Source organism: Tachypleus tridentatus, chromosome 2, assembly GCF_004210375.1.
Source record: "Tachypleus tridentatus isolate NWPU-2018 chromosome 2, ASM421037v1, whole genome shotgun sequence".
NCBI classification, from domain to species: domain Eukaryota; kingdom Metazoa; phylum Arthropoda; class Merostomata; order Xiphosura; family Limulidae; genus Tachypleus; species Tachypleus tridentatus.
The window spans coordinates 102,858,584-102,881,649 of record NC_134826.1 but is presented as its reverse complement, the minus strand read 5'-3'; the positions used below and the strand labels follow the sequence as shown (position 1 = coordinate 102,881,649).

The 23,066-nt window shown below is 30.4% G+C and overlaps 1 protein-coding gene across 1 annotated transcript in view; it reads left to right on the top strand.

The window, feature by feature from the left end:
• The window catches only part of LOC143244724 (replication factor C subunit 2-like), a 30,104-nt gene extending 11,640 nt beyond the window's left edge, over positions 1 to 18,464 (top strand). The window contains 8 exon segments of the mRNA XM_076489882.1: positions 2,864 to 2,970; positions 3,263 to 3,364; positions 8,228 to 8,328; positions 12,564 to 12,721; positions 13,460 to 13,525; positions 15,170 to 15,320; positions 15,323 to 15,363; positions 17,521 to 18,464. Of these exon segments, the coding sequence (XP_076345997.1) occupies positions 2,864 to 2,970; positions 3,263 to 3,364; positions 8,228 to 8,328; positions 12,564 to 12,721; positions 13,460 to 13,525; positions 15,170 to 15,320; positions 15,323 to 15,363; positions 17,521 to 17,634 (840 nt within the window). The 3' untranslated portion in view covers positions 17,635 to 18,464.
• Positions 18,465 to 23,066: the final 4,602 nt, after the last annotated feature.

Genomic DNA, 23,066 nt, shown 5'->3' with positions numbered 1-23,066 from the left:
ATTATGTTGTGTTGTGAATAGTAAGTGTCAGTTTCATTTATAAAACAACTTTTGTTCCCATGAGAATCACAAAGGCCAATTTGGATGAATTTGTAGCAGATCTTGTTGCATTACTAGAAAGCCAGAAAAATTGTGATTATTAGAGGAAATTGTCTGCTTTTTTATTGTTGTTAGTTTGTATTCTTTATTGTATTTAAATAAATAAAAAATTACTGCGTTGTTACTCTTAGTATAAAAATAGACTTAAGTGTCCTCAACAATTGTCAGCAAAAAAGAAAAAACTTGGTAAGCACTTTATTTCTTGTTTTTCATGTTTATTCTTTATTAGTTACTATTAAAGTAACTGAAATATAAAAATAGGGATCTTTTTTGGTTAGTTAAGATTAGAATTGGAAAAACAAATAATAACAATTATAATGTTTCACAAAGTATAAATGCAAGCAGCTTGTAATGATTCATGGGTAATATAATTCAATAGTGTAATATGAACTGCACATGCCCCAAGTGATTTACAAATTATAATGGCACAGATAATAGACATGGTTTATTAAGATTTATTATCATTTTTAAGAGTCCATGAAATTTAGTCAAGACTATTTGATCCTTGAGCAATGATTAACTAATTACTTAGTAAATGATTTACTTTACCTCTTATATGTGCAACAAATTGTATACCATGCACTTTGGGAAAATTAAAATGCTGCATACCAGTTGTCTGAAAGTGTCTTTTGAACATTACAGATCATTTGAGTAAAGAATATATAGTTATGAAGTTTTTCACTTGTAGCAAATGATATAGGTGCACTGGTTTTAATGCCAGTTCATTGGAGAATGGAGTGACTGTGTAGAAATCAAAGGTAATTGTTATTTTTCAGTTTTATTAGCAATCTGTTATAAACTTCATTATTAGCAGAGGCTTCTTCAGCTGAAGTTGAAACTAGCAGGTAAATGTATTTTTCTGCTGGAATTTAAACTATCCATCAGTTTAGAGTATATCATCAATGCTCTTCTTTAAATATCAGTTCAAAAATAATTTTAAACTTAGAAACAAAATATATCCATAAATTAAGATTAGAATTGTTTACAAACTGATAAGTTTTATATGTGGTTATTTCAAATTTAAAGACAGGATCCCTAAAATGTATTATTCTTATGTAATCTACAAATATACCTATTCAAGGTATAACTATGGTTGTTACCTCTGCAATTCATTGATTGAGCTCAAGAATTAAAAAGCATGTGCAAAATATGTAAATAGTCAGCCATTTTTGTTACTGTTTGCAAAACAATGACATTAGAATTACAACCAACAATTTCTGAAAGTGTAGCTGATGAAAAAGAACGTCTTTTTTAGATCCAATTTTTCTTGCCTGAAATCTGTCACAATGCTCTACAAAGTTATTGCAGAACTGAAAATCATTGCTAATTTCTCATGAAATGTGAATAAACTATTTTTTCTGTTGGCATTATCAAAATATAATATCATTTGCTTCTCATTTTGTTTTTGCACTTTAACTAGAGTTTTGGAAACTGACAGAGGTTGTCCATCCACAGCAAGCCAGCTGTTTTATTAAGAAACTTTCTGTATGCATTCTTAGCTTGTGCATGTAGAACTACATTTATTCAAGATTGAAGAGGTATGCTGAAATGAGAGAGCCATCACTAGCAGTACCAATAGTGCCAGAAAGTCTTAACATCTTCAACTTCTTAAATCTTCAAAAGTACAAATGTATAAACGTAAATTTTATAAAACATACATTGCAATAAAATATATGGATTATAGAATCTATGTAAAAGATATGTATAGGCATTCCACTTTATAAAAAATAAAAAAATCAATGAATATGTAATACTGTACATAAATTAAAAATATTTAGGTGTTTAAATTGGTGCTTTGGTGATAAAGATCACAATTATTTCTCTAATTTCCTTAGTATATGCTTATTTAACAGAAAGTAAAAAATAATCAAATCTAAAGTTTGCAAATAACTTTTAAGTCAATTAAAGCACATATCATATAGTCACACTTTGGCCAGTAACTTATAAATGCATTTACAGTTGATGACAAAGTTAATGTGAACTAAGCCTAACTGAATTGCTGGATGTTTTGGGAACAACCATTTTTCATTTGTTTTGTGTAGGTACTTGTAATTTGCATACAAACATAGGCCTGTACAGGCAACATTTGGGTATATCTTTGAATTGAAAGTCATACTGTAACATACTGACTATTTTAAATCTTATTCATTTTGGAAACTAAGCAATCTTTTATGTCTGTCTTAACACTGTTAATATGAATTATGTGTTATTATGTCAAGAAATGGGAATTCAGTATTTTCTTATATTTTCACTGTGAATCATATTGTGGATGTTGTTTGTTCAGGTTTTAATGAACTCTTGAACCTTGTTTGTTGTGTGTGACCATGTTAAGAACATATCATCAGTATACTCGGCCAAACCTTGAGGCAATTAATAATTGTATTGGGGATAGTAACTTTAAACAACAGTTGATACCCTACCATAATAACTTGAAGTATCTTAAGCTTATTCTGTTTCTCTTCCGTAGTCATTACTTGGTAAGAAACATTAAGTTTAATTTGTTTTCTTCTACTAGAATATACTATTTAAAATACTTCAAACAATTTCTGTTTTCCTGCTAGATTCTACTTAAATAATTCAAGCTCAGGTTTTCTTTCCTTACTAGCACTTAGCAAGGCACCAAAATGTCAACCTGTTTTCCTGTACTAGAATCTAGTCAGTAAGACTCTTCAGGCTTAATTGTGGAGATGACTTTAATTAGTCCTATGTGTATTACAGTGGTTATTTCTGTCATGAATATTTGCTATTGCTGATTTAAATTTAGGGACCACCTGGTGTTGGAAAAACCACAACAATTCTCTGCTTAGCTCGCACTATGCTTGGTCCTTCCTATAAAGATGGTATATTAGAATTGAATGCTTCTAATGACAGGTAAGAATCTATGAATGTTTTCTAGTGTACACAAACATATGCACACAAAAGTTAATTATCCTTTTTTGATTGTTACCATTGAACGTAGTTGCTCTTTTAGGTTACAAACTAACAGATGCAAAAGAATTTTACCTGATTTTTTTTAAATGTATTTTTTAAAGTTGTACTTATAGTTGTAGTAATATTAATCAGTTTAGTGTTTACTAAATTGTATAATATATATAGAATGATTGAAATTAATATAAACTGAAGGAAGTATACTTAATATGCTCATCTTTATTGAAAATTTCAGAGGCATTGATGTGGTAAGAAACAAAATTAAAATGTTTGCCCAACAGAAGGTCACTTTACCAAAAGGAAAGCAAAAAATTATCATCTTAGATGAAGCAGACAGGTAAGCATTAACTAATGAAGTACATTTGTAGTAATGTACAGTAATGCAAATAATTATGGAAACAATAATAGTATATTTGTAGGAATTGCATATGGCAAATAGTGGCAAGTAGATAATTGATATTAGTGGCAAAAAACAAATACAGGAAATGAGAAAAGCAAACAACTCGTACTGTTACACCTTGTTTTCATGCTGCTGTAGAGGTTACTAAACTGTAGTTTTGAAATATTGTTTCAAATGTCTTGTATTATTCCTACACTCTAGCCAAATTGTTTGGCTAATGTGTGTCTAATTGTGCAAAATATTCTTTATTATTACCCACATTTCAGCCACGGTGTTTTGTTACAGAGTTTATGTCTGCAGTTGTGTAAAGTGTTCTGTATTATTACCCATGACTTAGCTAAGTTTTGTTGCCTTTTGACCTCTCTTAGTTAATACCTATCCCATACAGAATCACAATTATTATAGATTTGTATTCAAACTTTTGTTAAATTATTTTGTTATTGTGTGTTCATAAATTTGGAATACAGTTGTATTTTGTAGTTCAAAAGTAAATAATGAAAAAAAAGCTAAATATTAATATTTTTTTATTTGTTACATGATATATTGCCTTTTTTTGTTCAGATTGTATTGCAAGTGTCATAAAATGTAAAGTCTGGAGTTTTCAATGAATTAAAAACTCAAGTTACCAGTATTGACAAGCTAGAATATAAAATTTATTGAACCCACCACAGTGAATCTGCCCACCTCATCGTTATTTGAAAAATACTTGTTTACCTATGTTTGCTTCTCTTATGTACATATTTATAATCAATCAAAGGTGCTTCTTCTGAAATATAAAATCCTGTTGGTCTTCGTAAAGTATTTACATGGTTAAAGCCATTATAGCCATTGGAGTGTTTGAAAAGTGTTGGTTAAGGTAATATTGTGATCAGAAATGAGATTTTTTAGACCCAAATACAGCTTAGTTAGAAAGTTTGATAAATTAAAGTGGAATTTTGTGGTATCAGTAAAATAATTTATTTTTGTTTTGTAATTTCAAAATGCAAATATGAAACGTGCAGAAGTTATTTTATACCTTCTCGCGTGAAATTCAACATTCAACTAGGACTAGCAAGTATGATGCATGAGTACGAAAATACTTCATAATGTCAAAAGTAATGAAGATCTTTTTTAATATTCTGTGTTGTAAGAGAACAGAAATTTGAAGATTTATTTTTAAATAATAGTGACATATGTGCATTTATAAAGTGTATTAACTGAAATTGTCACTGTATTTTATAAAATAATGGTATTCTAATACCAAGAATAAAAACAAGACATTTGTACTTTGAGTTTCACATGCACCACATGATTTATAACTTGTGTGATGGGATGGTTAGTTAGATACAGTTCATTGGTCAATAAAACAAACATTAATAAATATAAAAAGAACATGTCATTCTGGAAAGAAAAATGTGTAATTTAGATATATTTCCTAATTTTCTTTGGTGATTATGAGGTTTCAAATTTTTACAAGAAAAACGTTTATTTATTGAGATTATAGAGATTATACAAATGATACTTGACAATGAAGAAAAGTATTTTTAATTTTAAAATCAAAATTATTTTAAATATTAAGTAATCAAGGTTAAAAAAATTCACAAGCAGATCTTTAATTAAAAAATCTTAATACTTAATTAAAAAAACAAAAATCACACTTGTTTGCTGATGGGTTGTAAAATTCATGAAGAAATGCATGCAGTATATGGAGTTATAGTAGGATTAATTTCATGGTTACTTTGGTGGTTATGTAGTAGGTGTAATGCATTTACCCCTTTAGTCAGTGAGTTTACATTGGGAATTTGTGCTTGTCAGATCATGGTTGTGAGTCTTCCAGTAGTATTTTTACATTCAATATTATTTCACCACATTTCCTACATCATTGAAGCCCCACACAATTATGTTCTTCATGTAAGATGGATCAGAATTTTTCTGTACTTGCAGGTCATTGTGCCGTCAATTTTGTGTAGATCTTTAACACTATTGGTTGTGATCCAGCTCTAAATGTACTTTGATGTCGTGTGTTGAAACAACTGTTGTTATTTTTGCCAATCATATTGAACTTGGATTCATCTTTAAAGAGCAAACATCTTTAGCATTGCCCATTTTACTGTTTGTTGTTTGCCTATTTCAGCCTTTAGGTTTGACCTCTTCTCAGCAGCAGTTTTTTTTGTTTTTTTTGCAGTTACTCATGTGCTGGCACAACTTCGTGTTACTGTGCATTTTATGTTCTCAAGGTAACATTCACACCTGTATTTACATGATTTGTATTTAACTTTCATCAGTCATAATTTTCCTTGAGATAATCTTGTTTATGGAGAGCTTCAGTTTTCTACCTCAAATAGTTATGTAATTGTAATTATCATTTTCTCTGTTCCTCTTCAGAGTCTTGCGTACAAGTTATATTGAACCATGTGTGGATTTATACTACTACTGCTAGTATTAGACTTAGTATGCTTGCACTAGTATTACTGGGCATAATGTAACTACTTTTATAGGCTTAGTGACTTTTTATACTTAGTTGCAAGACAGCCTGTCAGTACAGTTTATCAACATGAGTCTGTATTCTGGTGCATTTAAATTCATTCAATAAAACAGTGGCATTTGTGTAATATTTGCATTTTGTACATGTTTTTTTATAATTTACATAATTATTTTTAGTACTATATATTTGTATATATTAAAGAAATCGCAAGATTAGAAAATTGAAGTTGCTTGGCATGTTTTATATGTCAAATGACTGGAAAATGATATAGTGTTTGATTCTGAATGTTTTAAAATGATCATAGTGCATTTTGGCCATATATCAAAATGTCACACATTGTAGTATTACAAAATGTGGTGTATAGTTTGTTCATTTTTAACCACAATGTAATCTTAAAGTTGCATTACTGCCTCAACATTTATGATGAAGTATAGTCTATCACACAATACAGACAATAACCATTACTTGTGGTGCAGTTAAAGTTTTTGAGCATAATATGTTAAATTAGTGAAATGTTTAAATACCTTAATATTGCAGAATGTAATAGTGTAATACCAATTATAGTGGTCCTCAAAATCAAAAGTTTGATGTTCCTTTGTGGTACCCTGTAAAGTTTTTACAATCTGCAATATAACAATGCATGCAAGATTTCATTTTCATTGGACAACATTTAGAGGTCACACAGTGCTATTATAAATAAATATCATTATATACTTCTGTAGGCTCATGGTAAACAGAACTAAATAAAATCATCCTGAAATGTGCTGAAACATTATTCACACTAAATATGAAGGTAAATACAAATAACAGATCATCAGAAATATTGATCAAATTAATATTAGAAAACTTTTATTTAACCTTCTCTAACTGGTAGCATTTTTTTAGCATCTGGAAATTTTTTCTGGTACTCTGTAACAATTTGCAGTGGGTATCGCATTTGCTTATCTTTGATAATGGGGCAGTTGAAATCTTATACAAGCTTGACTCTTTTTTCACAGTTGAATCATTTACTACCTCGAGGTTTTCATCAAACTATTTGGCATGTTGAAATTTTCATTTTGTTTCCAAAAATTTGGATCAAACCAATGTTAGGAAATTATGAGGAATGTCTATAATATCAAAGAACTTGAAAGTATTGGCTGTCGCAAAATCTTTAAAGCTTAGTTTTTCAACATCTCTTTTGAGTTCAGTTTCACTCGATGGCATTGTTTGTCATTTACTCATTTCCCTAGAGATTCCACCATCTTCTTTATTCTCTTGTCAATTTTAGCATCAAAGAAGGCCAAAGCAATTAATTCTTCTCTTAGGTACCGTAAATGCCTGCAAAAAGCTATAGTAGCTAATTGTAAAATTTCATTATTTATCATGCTGTTTTTCACAAGAGACTTGAGAAAATTGACATAATTTGCTGAAGCTGCAGTTGACTGTATTAACATTTCTGAGTTCAAGGGGCTCATTACTTTTCTCTTCAAAAGTCCATTCAGACAAGACTAAATTTAGTTGAGACATAGCAACCAAACTTTCTTTTTTTACATTTCTCCACAATGGCATGTTTTTGCTTCGTAAGCTTTTCCAGTATGACGTGCAGTTAGCAGAATTTTTTGTGGTTGAAACAAAATGGTTACAAACCAAAATTCATTTTCATTTGAGCCTTCCTTCCCTCAGTAAGCATATACAGAAAACTAACATCATTTATACAGGAAAACGTAACTTGATGAAACTTTGCAGAATGGATGGTAACTGCTTGTTGTGGAGATGCAAGTGTAGAGGACAACAAAAGACAGAAGACTTTCAAAACGTCATCCTCTACACTTGTGTCTCCACAACAGCAGTTGCTATCCATTCTGCAAAGTTTCATCATGAATACTCCTCCCAAACAGTCTATCAAAGAAAACATGAATTTTCAAAAGCTGTTTGATATTTAAAAAAACTACAATAAAGTATAATTTGTTGAATTTTTAAAAACTATAGTTTGCTATAACTGAAAATATAGAAAAAATTTTTGATTTTCAAGTTAAAATATGATTTAAATTATTATTTTAACTACAATAAATTTTATTATTTAAAAAAATTCTGCAATATTAAGAGGAGTTTTTATAATGGACCAATCAGCTTTTATGCATGAGAACAGCTTTACAATGCAGCAAGAGGTAGATCAAACTCCTAGAGAAAGATGTGTAGTTCAAAGTAAATTGTGATGTTTTGTCATTTGTTCCTTGAGTTGAATCTCTGAACTTTATTTCCAAACAATGCAGAAAGGACCAAGATAATGATAACCAGTGATACTTTGATTTGTATGTTGTATATTATTTTCAAAATGTATGTTTTCTCTTTAGCATGACAGAGGGTGCACAACAAGCACTTCGGAGAACCATGGAGATTTACTCAAAGACAACACGCTTTGCATTAGCATGTAATACATCAGATAAAATTATTGGTAAGTGTGTTTGTTGTTTCTTTTATAAGTAGACACTTTCAGAACTTTTAGATTATACATAATGGAGATATTGCAACTTTAGTTTTTAAATTTGTTGTTTATATACTTGTAAGTATATCAAATATACTGCTTTTAAGAAATTTTTGGTCATGAAAATTCTAAAACAAAACTACTTCTAAATGACAAAACACTCAAAGATAAAAATATCTAGATTATGTGTTGCATTCTCAGAATAAGGTTTTACTTTTAACACTATTATTGAAATTCTCTCCTTTACTCTTACAAGTGAAAATAAACATGTTGAAAAAAAATCCCAATAAAGAATGAAAAAACGCATTTGTAGTAGATTAATAACTGTATTCTTAGAAATTATTATAATGAACAATCATGGTTGATTTTGTGATGTTTAGAAGCCCACTTAACTCTTTCTGCAGGGGCTCAGTTGATTTGACCAACAGTGTGATGACTTTTTACTTGTTTAAAGTTATTAGTTTTGATGCTACTAGCTTTTAGTATATTGTGTACCTTCACAAACTTTGTGAACATTACAAGTTTTTCATATACAAACATCAGTTAAGTAATTTGATCAAGTAAAAATAATAATAGATTTGTCAGTGTGTATGTGTGTCTTTTTTTTACTACTCTGACTGCAAAGTGATTTTCATGTTTGAGATAAAAAAAAAATACTTCACCTCAGAAATCTTGCATTTCATTTGTGTAATTTCTACAACTTCCTAAATACATTTCAAATGTTTAGTTTTAATAAAACTTTCATATTTTATGTTATTTTTTCTACCCTGCCTTTGTACATGGTTAGGCAATTTGACTGGCCTGATAACCGCTGAATATAAAATCGATATAAATCTAAATTACCTTTTTCTCTTTGTAGAATAACTTGAAATTGTAACATGAAACTACATTCATTTATTTTAAGTTGCTTTAAGCTCATAACAGTATACATTTATTTATACTTAAATTTTATTGTTTTATTACCCTATGAACCATGTGTAACTACCGTTTGCACCATTATAAGTTCCAAATCACTTGGGGGACGTGGAGCTTGTGTTATGCTATATAATTACATTAATTATGATCTACTCCAAGCTACTCATATCCATGCTTTGTGGAACATTATTGTAATTTATTTTTACTTAATCTAACTACCTAAAGAGATTTCTGTTTTTACATTTTAATTACTTTAATAATAATAATAAATAAATAATACTTGAAAAACAACAAATAAAATACTTATCTAGACTTTAATGCTGCTTATTGTTGAAAAGAATTAACCCTACTTACTTATACTAATAGTAGTTGTGCATTACCATTTTATTTAATTAAATAATGCACCAAAGACCACTTAGAAGTAATAACATGCAAAAAGCAAACACATTTTTCTAACAGTTATTGTTTTTCTTGCTTTATAACTGCAGCAAGAGACATTACAAATTCATTAAGGCTAGTCAATATGTTTCCTGTGAGAGCAAATCTTATACTGAAAGAAAAATTGACAGTTGACTATTCAGTGAACAGTGTAATGCATCATTTGATAGATGAAAATCTTGATTTTACTTTTGGTTATAAATAATGTAGAATTAAATGTAAGAGAACTATTAACAAATCCTGAAAAAGAGGATATGATAAACAGGTGTGGCAAGAGGAATCTCCATTTCTATTTGATGGCTGTGTAACAAAACAAGGTTTAAGACATTGCGACGTGTGTAGCTAAATGAAGCAGACTAAATTTGCCAAGCAAATTTGGGATTGAAATTCATTTTAAAAGTTATCAAACTAGTAACACTTGTTTATCTGTGTACTTTTTATTGGAGCATTTATTTCATTTATAATAATTTTTATTGCAATTCTATGAATAACCAACAATTCGTACTTTCCATTAAAATTTATTTTATTTTATTTTTATATAAATTTTATATAAAATTACCAACTTGCTCATGTACCATTCACTAATGTTGGAGGACTACCTATTGCATCATGTTTAGAAACATGTTTTTGTTTGTTATAACAATCAGTTTAAGGAATTGAACAATATAGGCATTAGAGTTTGAATGTACGTGAAGGCCGAGTAACATATATCATGTAAATTTAATTAAATTTGCTCCATTTAACTCTCTCTTGGGCAGTTTTCATTTGCAGAAGTATATATAAGCCAAGGCCTATATTGAAACCATGCCTTTGCCAGCATCCAGTGAATTGTAATAGTTTAATAATGTTAGATCTGAGAAGCAGGATGTTAACTAACAGCCTGACTTTGTACAGCTGTTGATATACATTTGAAGTATGAGAGTCACATTTAATTATCACTGCTTTATGTATGTTTTGTGTTGTGTATAAACCACACAGAGAACAATAAATTCCTAGTGAACAAGACTGCTACGTATAATCTGTTGGTTTTTTATGAAGTTTTAACAACAAGAATGTATTGATTTGGTTTACATTCTTCAACTATATCAACAGAGGAGAGATACTATGTTTTCAAATAATTAAGCTTCTTTAAAAAGAGGCATATTAGCTTTGCTAAGTGTTATTTTGTAAATAAAATAAATTGTATATACATATTTTTTGTTAATTATAGAAATGTTAGATTTAGCACTAAATGTTTACCATGTTTCATTTTGGATGGTTTTGTAATTAAGTTCCTAAACCTAATATTAATCTGTACTAGTGGTAATGTAGGCTTCTAGTCTTTGTGTTCATAATCTTGAGTACATTTTAGCATCAGTAACTATAATAGTGAATCAAAAAACAAATATAAAGGTTATTAAGTGTGTGTACACAAAATAACGAATATAATTGCTTACAAAAACACATACTTGCATGTGTTATACATTCATACAAAATGAAAAACTAATCACTTATCAAACATGCTTCATTTAAAAATGCACAAATTAATTATTTTGAAATGCAAATAATACTAAAATGTAACAGTTATACATGAGATGTGCTTTGAGCAACTTTTAAACTTTAATATACAGTGGGCTTTGAGAAAACAGTTCCCTTAAACTCTGCACTTAGTCTAACTTACATAATTTTTAGCTCAAGCTTATGCTCATTTATGCCAAAAATGTTTATTTGAAACTGCTCCTTTTTGATTGAAATAGATTAGTAAACCTCAGTAGTAATTGAGATTAACTGTAATACTGATGGTGTTTTCATTTAGGTGTTTGTGGGTATTTTTGTGATCTTCTAGTTAGGAACCCTCTAGCATAGTTACAGACCACAAAAGCAATTGGATGCATAGATAGTTTACAGAAGAAGCTAATGGGATCTCTAAGAAATTGCTTCCATGACTGGGGGTAATAATATAATATGGAGTGATTTAAATATTTGGATTTACATTTTCATCTCTAGCCCTCCATCCTTAGATGCAAAGTGTATTAGAATGTGTCCTACATTTGGTGTGTATGTTATTGGAATTATCAGTTTTTTTTACTCATACAAGATCAGAGCTTCTTCAAACATGAGAACCAGGTTACCATGACATCTAAATTAAAAGTAACCTTGTAGTTCTAAGTCTTCATGAATTTTACATTTACATCTTCCATATAAATGTCACAGAAAATATTGATGCACCATTTCAGTGTCTAATAAGTATTGAAAAACTGTAAATAAATGAAGTCCAAATTGATGTAATTCTTGAATGTATTGATTTCCAACATTTTAATGATAACCAATAAATGTGTATGTAAAAGTATGTTTTTGGTGTTGACATTGTCTGTGGGCTATAAAACATTCTGAATGTTTAAATTGTGAACTTTGAATTGTAAAATAAAGCAATATATGTATTTTGTTAATGTCTAAAGTGTTTAAATTGCACAAAATTGAAAAATTTTGAATATTTTTTGTGAGCAAGGCAAGGATTACACTCCTTACCCCTAACTGGATTAAACTACAATTCTAGCTCTTAGTATTCATTTATTTATGGTTTCTTCATATGGAATTGTGTTTGGAAACCCTTGTATAGGGTCATGTGTATGTGTATATACAACACCAGCTAAGCTTACATAATGGTTATTTGCTTTGACTCTTGTTTATGAACATTTGTATGATGTTAAAGAGGTAGTTAATGTGTGTGAAATATGTGAAATTTTTATTTATATAGTTAATGATATACTTATTTGTATTTTTAAATTTCTACTCAATCATACCAGTCAATGATGAAATTGCCCCCCCCCTTTTTTTTTTCCTCAATAGTTCAATAATTTAATTTGTTACAGAACCAATCCAATCCCGCTGTGCCATGGTCCGTTTTGGAAAACTTTTGGATGCACAGATCTTGAGCAAGTTGCTTGAAGTGTGTGAAAAGGAAAATGTAAGCTTCACAGAAGATGGAATGGAGGCTGTGGTGTTTACTGCCCAAGGGGACATGAGACAGGTAGGAATATAGATTGTGGTGTCTGTTTCTCATTATAGGAGTAGGAGTATGGGCTGTAATGTTTGAATCTTAAGGAGACAGGAATATAGGCTGCAGTGAATTCATTTCAAGAAGACACAAGACAGGTTGGAAGATGGGCTGTGATGTTACTTTAGTGTATCATAATAAGTAAAGCAGTACAGCTTTACCTATATCAAGGCTATCTGTTTAAGGATTTTGTCTAAAAGTCATCACAAAAGGAAACAAAATGATTCACAAAGATATTCTGTAGAACACACACTAATGATAAAAAATCCTTTCATCAGAAGTCTAATAATAAGCAAAGCATGTAATCTGCTTTCATAACTTTAATCTGGTTAGCTTTACAAATACATGATAGAAGAAAGAAACTTGTTTCTTTTTCCATAATTGCAAGTTAAGATAGAAAAGAGATGATAATAAATAAAAAATGTAGTTAGTGAAGAGTTTTCTTGTGCAGATTTATTAGTACTGGCTACTGAACAGGTTTACTCTTAGAAAATTAATAGCATCAGTTTCTAAACAATTTAAAGCTAAAAAGGAGTAATGATAAAATTCATGACTAAGATGTAATGATGCCACTTTGTCTAGGTTTTTTAAAGTATCAGGTATAGATGAAGGTCTCTGACAAAATGTATTGTTTTTAGAATTCCAAATGTTTCCCATGACTTTTTAAATATAAGTCATATTTTATAGAGCAACTTTGCTTAATTTTTTCAGGCTTTAAATAACCTTCAGTCAACATACTCAGGGTTTGGTCATGTGAACAGTGACAATGTTTTTAAGGTATGTACAAGTACAGCTTAAGTTTGCACAGTTAACTCAGTCAGTCTTCTGATTAACATTTTTGTGATTTTGTTTTTAATAAAATGACTTCAAATTTTATTACAATAATATTTAAAGGTTTAAAAATTGTTCCAAGATAAATTAACATAATGTTTTAGTATTCCTGATCAAAATGGAAAGTTATAACTTATGTTGATTAACCTTCAACTTACCAACTAGTGGGGGCCACATATTACATCATGGTGATGAACAGTTTCATGTTTCTGCCTGTTACAACACTTGCAGTAAAGAAATGAATGAAACTATTAGGCAAAATCATTCATCTAGTGATTTCTGAACAAAATTTACATTCTATTTTTCTCATTCATTAACCCTTTGGATACAAATAAGTCTAAGTACATGTATAATTTAATATTACATACATTTTAATTTCTTTAATGTACATAATCTTTCCATCCTTATTTAGCTGCTGAGTGTTAATGCAGGTTATAATCTTGTTGGATATCATCCTAGCAATATCTATGATATATTATAACCTTTAATCATTTTGTTTCACTTAAATATAAATAAAGTCCAACCTACATACCATACCCTCTTATCATACTGTTGTTTAGAAAATATTTGCTATTACATTATTTGTAACCAACAGAAAGATATTTTAATTTATTGATTTCCATATAATGCTAGCTTATTCTCATGACAGTTTTAGAATTATTTGGTGTACAAAGCTGCTGTTGCTGAGTTCAATTTAACAGCCAAAGGAATTATTTCAACACACCCATAGCTTAATTAGAAAGCAGTTAAGTTATAATAGTTATGACATTGTATGCTCCATACATGTTTTTATTTTGTTTGCATTTGATATTTGAAATAATTCAATAAATTACTAACCCAAGGTTAACTTTTATCAAAACTTTGACTCCAAAAAAAAGTATGATACCAACATGTAAATACTGTATTTCTTGTGTATATTTTTATTTACTGGTCTAAAGTAACTGAAATGTAAAAGCTTATCAGGTTACATAAAAATGTAAATGAGAAAAAAAATCAAGTAAAAAACATTTCTCAGCATGGGTATGTATGTGAGCTGCACATGCATTACATAATTTAATACTTTGTTTTACTGTAACTTGAGATATTTTCTTACTAGATATTTTTAGCTTTCTTATTCAGGTTTAGTAGTTAAACACAGTTGAAAGAGCAATAAAATTAAATAGAAAAATGTAAACTCTAACAAGCCTGAGACTGTGTGGAATGAATAAATTTAATTTTATATTATAGTCTGTAGTCATTTTAGAAAGAAAAACAGTGGTAGTTGGTGAAATAGACAGAGCTCATGTAGAGTTATGGTAGAAAACAAATAAACTGTAAAGTTCACTGGGGAAAAGAATTAGTTTAGGGGGTTCTAGAGGTTATGCAGATGTTTTTTGTAAAATAATTTATCCAGATTTTGATAGTGCTAGTCCTAGAGAAAGTATGTCAATGTTACTTTCAGATATTTTATTTGTCACATTGTATATTACCTTTGTTGTTGAGAACATTGCTTAAAGTAGACCTATGTATTGATTGCCTCAGTATATTAAATTTTCACAAAGCTACTAAACTAGATGTAGAGCAAAGCATGTGCTCATTTTCTTTTATTAGGTATGTGATGAACCTCATCCATTGCTAATTAAAGATATGCTCCAACACTGTGTAAATGGCAACTTTGAGGATGCATACAAGATCATGGCCCACTTATGGAAGCTTGGATATGCTTCTGAAGACATTATCAGCAACATCTTCCGAGTCTGTAAAATGAAAGCATTGCAGAATACTTGAAGCTGGAATTTATAAAGGTGGGTTTGTTATTTAGCTTCAGAGCAGTTAGTGTTTAGCAGTTCAGTAGGTTTAAAAACCTATTCATGAATAAATAGTAACAGTTTTCTTGGCTTTTTTTATCTACGAATTCGGCTCTTGGGGAAGTTCATAGTTCTTATTCACTCGGAAACTTTGGGGACCTGATAAAGTTGGGTTATAAAAGGATTGATAAGGATGAATTTTATAGTAGATTTTGTCTTGCCTAGTTTAAAAAGGAATTATATGGTATACAATTGTATACCATTGTAAAAATAACACTTTGTAGGAATGTAATGGGGAAGGTACAGGCACTTGTTTAAAGTAATTGAAAGTCTTAACTTGGGAGAAATTTATTAACTTACTAGTGGATGACCATTGAAACAGTTGAATGGTAATTTTCCTATAAATAGTGATGAATAAATATGAAATGTACAGTCAACCTAATTCCTTGAATCAGAACATATAATATGTTGGCAAACATGTTTTGGTTTTTATGGAATAGTTGCATCCAACTCAATAGACCAGTTAGATTTGCTAAGTACCTGCAGGAATTTTTTTTCCACTGGATGCTACTATTCCTTGTTATTCTACTAAGCACAAGAAAAGATTACTACCAAAGTGAGTGCTTTTTGCCAGTTGTTTTTATAAGAAGTGTTGAAAAGGAGAAGTTTATTTGACATAGTGCAAAAAAATCATGCATGGTTATGATACTGATGTGAGAAAAAATACATAAACTGATTAACAATGAATATACACACAAAATATGTTCCAATTTTTTTTTATTCATATATTTATTTTAGTGAGTTTTGTTGGCTGTGTTGGAACATACTGCTCCAAGTGATTGTAACATATCGCCTGTCTCCAAGAACTTCTCAGTCCACTTCCAGATAGTTGGTTTTGGTGGTGGTTCTCTCCTTTACTAGTATTTGCAATTATATTGCACCACACTCACCAATTTGGTTTCTGCATACCAAATAATACATTGAATTTTTCTTGTATGGTTACTGTTTAATTGGAGTAAAAAATAAGATTATAGTAAAAACTTTGTTTCATGCTACAAGATGTTGAAAACTGTACTGTTCTATTTTATTAATTACTAAGATATAAAATAGGAAAGATAATTTTGGATTATCCTCTGTGTATATATATACGAGGTCTGTTCAAAAAATACGTGGACTGTTTGAATTGCGTGGCTCCAGTTGGTTCCAGGGGAATCCGCTTGGTGTTGCTAGGTTCACACAGATCAGCTGATTACGACGCCATTTCCCGATTGCAGATATCTTCATTTGTGTACTAGTTACGCGGTTTTAAGTGAAGTGTGATTTTTTCGTTTGGCGGATTTCAGAATGAATTACCTGAAGGAGCAACGACTTGCTGTGAAATTTTGTGTTAAACTTGGAAAATCTGCGACTGAAACTTTTGCTATGCTTAACACGGCTTACGGTGATGTTGCTATAAAACGTACGGTATGTTTCAAGTGGCATGAACGTTTTAAGGATGGTCGACGGTCCATTGAAGATGATGAGCGTCCTGGACGTCCTTCCACGTCAACTGACAACCCACACATCGAAAAATCAACACCCTGGTGCGGGCAAATCCATGTCTGACTGTCAGGGGAGTTTGCTGAAGAGTGTGGGATATCAGTTGGATCTTGTTACGAGATTTTGACCGAAAAATTGAAGATGCACCGCGTTGCTGCGAAATTTGTGCCTCAGAACTCGTGAGTTTTTGGCCAAACACTCGATCACTGTTATTCCCCACCCCACCTTACTCACCTGACCTTGCTCCTTGCGATTTTTTCTTGTTCCCCAAACTCAAAAGACCCTTGAAAGGAAGAAGATTTGAGACGATTCCCGAGATTAAGCCAAATGCGACGGAGCTGGAGGACATTACAAAAGAAGCGTACCAGGACTGTTTCAACAAGTGGAAACACCATTGGGATAAGTGTGTGTGTTGGGGAGGAGAGTACTTTGAAGGGGTCCCAGACCTGTAACTTGTTTTATGACGTCAGTCCGCATATTTTTTGAACAGCCCTTGTGTATATATATATAAAGATTTTGTCAAAAACTCTACAAATACTAAGTGATATCTATTAGTATTTCTTTAAAGTTGTTCTCTTGATTAATTCAAATGTCATGTTTTTTTTAACTTTTCAGGAAATAGGCTACACACACATGAGAATTGTCCAAGGGGTTTCATCTTTACTACAGATGTCTGGTCTGCTGGCAAAGCTGTGTCAGAAAGTAGCAGTTCCTGATGTTTCTCAGTAAACTACATTGAAAGTAATATACTGACTTACTTTTACACTTTTTTGTAAGTCCAGTATTATTCTTTGAGCTGGATATTTAAATTTAGTAGAGAGGACATTATACTATGCAGTTAATAAATATTGTCTTTTTGTCAAAGTTAGCTATGTACGTAGTTCAGGGCTAGAAATTAATCAGGTGATGAATATGGCTACTTGTATATAATATTCTTATGTTACTTTATATAATGATATTGAAATAGCTTCATAAGATGGGTACTTTAAACATAAGCAATATTTTAATCCCACTAAAAGATTCATAATTTATTATATAACATGTTTTGCACTTAGAATGCTATCTGATACTATTGAAACAGATAGCAAGTTGTATTTTGTACAAGCAAGTTCTATGGAGGAGATTGATTTTATTTTGTTATTTTTCATGCATAGTTTAAATAACTAATTGAGGAAGCTTAAACACTAAAAATAGAAGTGCAGCCAATATCTGGTTAAAAAAAAAAAAAAAAAGTGCTCCCACATTATGCTGCTACCATTAAATTGTCCCCTCACTGTACATGATATATCTTTAGGAATGTCTTAATAAGAATCTTAAAATGTGTTTGAAGGTCAAATGCAAAATTACTTAAAAATGAATAAAATCTTTGTGGTTCATTAATTCTCTCATCACAGGCTAAGTCAATTTTACTAAATACATGACGTCTTTGTACTCATTTAGTCTTTATAGACTTGATACTTCTAAGTTTCAATATAATGTGTATATCTTCACAACATTTGGTAGTCTTTCACTTACTAAAAATATTTTGTAACAAACTGAAATAAAGATTTGTCCATGAATATATTGAGAATTTGTTTTGAATAATCTGTGAGAAAAGTAATTTTCATGTTAACACTAAAAATACTTTTCCTTATGTCAAAAATATAGAATTTCCTTTGTGTAATTTTAGAATGACGTCAGATTGTGACACAAAACAACATTTGTTTATCCTAAATAGCTTTTAAGCTTGTAACAATATACATTTTTTTATAACTAAGTTTTATTGTCTTGCCATTTGGGTTGCCCTTTTGACCATCTCTAACTATGTCCACACAGTTATAAGTTATGAGTCACTTGTGGCACACACATTTCATGTTATGCTATCAAGTTGTTACCCCATGCTCTGCTTCGTGTGGGTGCTTTGTGAAACATTTTTATTATATTATTTATTTTACCTAGTCTAATCTTAACTAACCTTGAAAGATCCCAGTTTTTATACTTTAGTTACTTTTATAGTAATTAATAAGGAATAAACATGACAAAAAAAAGGAATAAGGTACTTACCCAATTTTTTTTCTTGCTATTGATCATTGAGGACATTTAAGCCTACTTTGTTATACTAATGGTAGTAATGCACTAAATTTTCATTTAATTAGATAATTCACCAGTTAATATAGATTAATAACTTTCACAATTTTTCTGGTTTTCTAACTATGCAACAAGAGTCATTACAAATTAATTCAAGCTAATAGTTAAGTTTATCACTAGAACATTGCTTGTACTCTAAATGAAACTGTTATCTGCTCAGAACACAATGTCATGCAATATGTTATTTGATAGGTTAAAACCTCTACTTTCTATTGGTTATATGTAATATATAATTAAACATAAGAGAACTATTAGCATCCCCTGAAAGAAAAGATATGATAGGTGGGTGTGGCAGGAGGGGTCTCAAATTCTGTTGATAGTTGTGTAACCAAACAAAATTGAAGGCTACAAAATTAGGTTTATCTGATCAATGAAGATTGTGTAGTGAGTAATGTACATTTTAGTTCTTGTTTTTTTAAGTGGTAGTGGAAAAAATAGAGAAGATAAGATGTCTAGAGAAAATGTCATGTGTCACACTTGGAATTTCAGAATTTTTTTTATATTTTTTTGTAGAATTAAGAACTTGTAGTTTCAAAATATGAAGTATTAGCTAAGGTTTTATGCTATATGAATTAGTATAACATAAAAAGGAGTTTAAGAAAATTTTGAGTGTAGAACACTAAAACTTTCTGTAATGTAGTAAAGGATACCAGGGTGATAGGGTTAACAGTTCAGTTCATTTTTTATCACTAAGCATGGTAGTGCCTAATATGTAGGAATGAGACAGAAAAAAATTGGTTGCATATTACATATTACTCATTTTAGCCTCAAATCTCTCATGGCAATTGAGGAGACTTAGGTTTTTAAAAGTTATTAAGACAATCAATTCAGCTAAAACATTGCTAAAGTAGAGAATCAGCAGGTAGAGTAACAGCCAAAGTTTTGGCTGATTATTCTGACTGTGGCATCAGAAGTTAGCTCACTAGTGCTTGGAGTTGTTGTAGTGACTTACACACTAAAATGTTTTAACTTCAGTGCAAAAGCAGAATAGCATTTTACTGACTTCAAAACATGATGTTAAGACAGCCCATTACAGCAGGCTAAAACTTTGCCTTTTTGGTGACTGCCATTAATTGTAATTATTCATTGTTATTTTTTTAAAAAGTGGAGGAAACAATTAATAAAAAAATTGAAAAAAAAAGATGGCAGGGATAGTAGTGCCAAAAATACAGAAAAAAAGATGGGAATGAATACACAAAACCATACAAAAATATGTATATAATTAGCCACCGAGTCAATGTTATAAGCTTATGTGAATTAGCAATTGTAAGGCTTTATAGCTTTGTATAGTTTAAATGCTTTTATTCAAACCTGAAAGAAGTTCAAGATTTGATGGTTGATATAAAAGCTTTTCTTATAAAAAGATTTGGCTACTTATATGGGGGTTTTTGTGTATTCATCTCTAAAATTGTTTCTTACTTTTTGGCATTGCCATCCCTGTATCATCCTTTTTTTTTAATACTTTTTTATTAGGAACACAGTCCTTGTGGAAGTTTGTTAATAATGCACTTAATTATTTATTAGGTTTCTTTCATGTTTAATGTTATTTTATCCAATTTGTTTATGAAGGATTTTTTATTCTTGCCTTTTTTATTTTACACAGTCCAGAAAAAAATCATTTTTTTTGTCCAAATCACTTATAGAGAAAGAAAGAGAAAAAAAACAAAACTTAAGGTATTTTTAGTGTAGATGTAAATAAAATACTGTTGTTACACACTGAGTATTGTATGTGTTTATAGTAAAGTAGTAATGAAATTGGTATTAAGCAGTTTACATTTAGGGTTCTGTTTCTGTAGAGGTGCAGTACTGATAACCTTTTGCATAGCTTTGTGATTATCATTAAACAAATCAGTAACAGTACATTCTGTAAGGAAGTAAGAGAACATTTACACTGTCTAGTGTGCATGTCAGTTAAAATTAGAGTATTAATCTATTAAAACATATCAAATTGGTAACTTCAAAAGAAGATTTCATCTAAAATTATTTTGGCACATAAAACTCTCAGTAACTGAATTCAGGTATTGGAGAAGTTGCCATGAATAATTTTTTATGTTTAAATACTCTTTTAAATTGAAGTACAAGAAAGACTGTCATTTTTGCAAAAATATGATAGAAGCTAATAATAATTAAACATAAATGTTAAATACCAGAAAAAAAGACATTTGACATGTTAAAAATATTATGGTGTTTGAAATATGAAATAATTGTTGAAAGGTTTTTCATTTTGTTAAAACTGTTTTACTTGCATTTGGACATTTCAGCTGGATCTCAGCCACATCTCAAGTTCAACATTAAATGTTTACTGAGTGGTACTTGTTGAGATCATTATTAGAGGCAAGTTTTGAACAGAATCTGTCTAGATGAGTTCAGATAATGGATTATGGTTCTAAACAAGGACTTCTTTACCTCCTCCTCCGTGAGTGTGTAGTCCTGAACTTTCCGTTTATCCCCCTTTCATTGGTCAAATAATAACATGCAGTATTGTCAGTTTAATCGTTTTCCAATTATATTAGTTGTTTTACATTCCAATTAAATATATAATATAACACTGCTATTCCTTTTAGTACATTGTGATTTTCTGACAGTAGAGATACATTTTCAGTTAATTATGGAAGTTGTTTACATCTTTTCAGTTTTTACTGTGATACCGTATACTCCACCTTGCCCTAATCTCAACTCTTCCTGCACTCCAAAAATTTGAACTTACCATCCAATTTCAAATATAATTTTCCTATAAAAACTTGAAGCAACAGTTAGAAAGTAGGAGCAAAGCTTTCATTTCAAAGGTGTTGAGGACCACATTACCTGAAATGGATGTAAAAAAAAAAGTATTCCAAGAAACAAATAAAGTGGTTCTTGTCTGTATTAATGCAAAACATTATTTGAATAACAATTACATTAACATTTATAATCTTTTAAAACTTAAAGGTCTAGTTGCATATTTTCAAGGAACAAGTTTGGCATTGCAATTTGCACAGTATATAAATATGAGTACAACATATGAAACAGTAATAACATTTGTATCAGTTATACAGTTACGACAGAAAGTGTTTGTACCCCTGCGTCCCAAATGGTTTTTTGCTCATAATTTAAAAAGTATCACGATTAGGCTAATAGCATATAATATAAATATTATACTAACACACATTTACATAAATGACAAATAAACTGTTTATAAACAAATAACTAAAAAATAGGAGGAGTAGGAACTGTTCGTACAGTTCAGAACGTGATAAAAAACTGATATTCCCGTACAAATTTTGTTTAGTTTGGCGAATAAAAACTACATTATACTATTCCAGAACTAGACACTGGGTTCGTAATTATTGGAATTTAACCAGCAAAAAACGTACTTCCTGCAATTTAGCGCCGTCTCCGTCATTATCTGCTTGGTCATCATGGCGAACAGGAAACAAGTGTCCAGTGATTTAAAAAACCGAATTATTGTAAGATACAAGTCTCGTGTTACACAACTTAATGTGCCAAAATCTACTGTTTAAAGCATAATTGCCAAGTTTAAGCTTACAGGATCAACTGTTAACCTCCCTCGTTCCGGACACCCCACCAACATACCAGAGAGAACTAAGAGGAATGTTCTCAGAGAAGTTAGTAGGAACCCTCGTTTAACACGTAATGACATACAGAAACTGGTAACGAAAACTGGGGTTGAAATAAACACCTCTACAGTTACGAACATGTTACGCTCTTCTGGGTTCAAAGCATGCCGTCCTCGTAGAACTCCATATTTAATTAAAGCCTGTTCATTTAGAAGCACGATTGAGGTATGCAAGAAAGCATGTAGATAAACCCTTTACCTATTGGAAGAGTATTCTTTGGTCAGACGAGACTAAAATCGAGCTTTTTGGCCAGAATGATGTTCGCTGTATTTTCCGTAAGAAGGGAGAACGAAATCTTTCAAAGAACACCGTCCCTACAGTTAAACACAGAGGTAGCTCGATCATGCTAAGGGGTTCCTTCAGCTCTTCTGGTGTAAGCAGCCTTTACCGCATTAACGGAATCATGAAAAAAGAAGA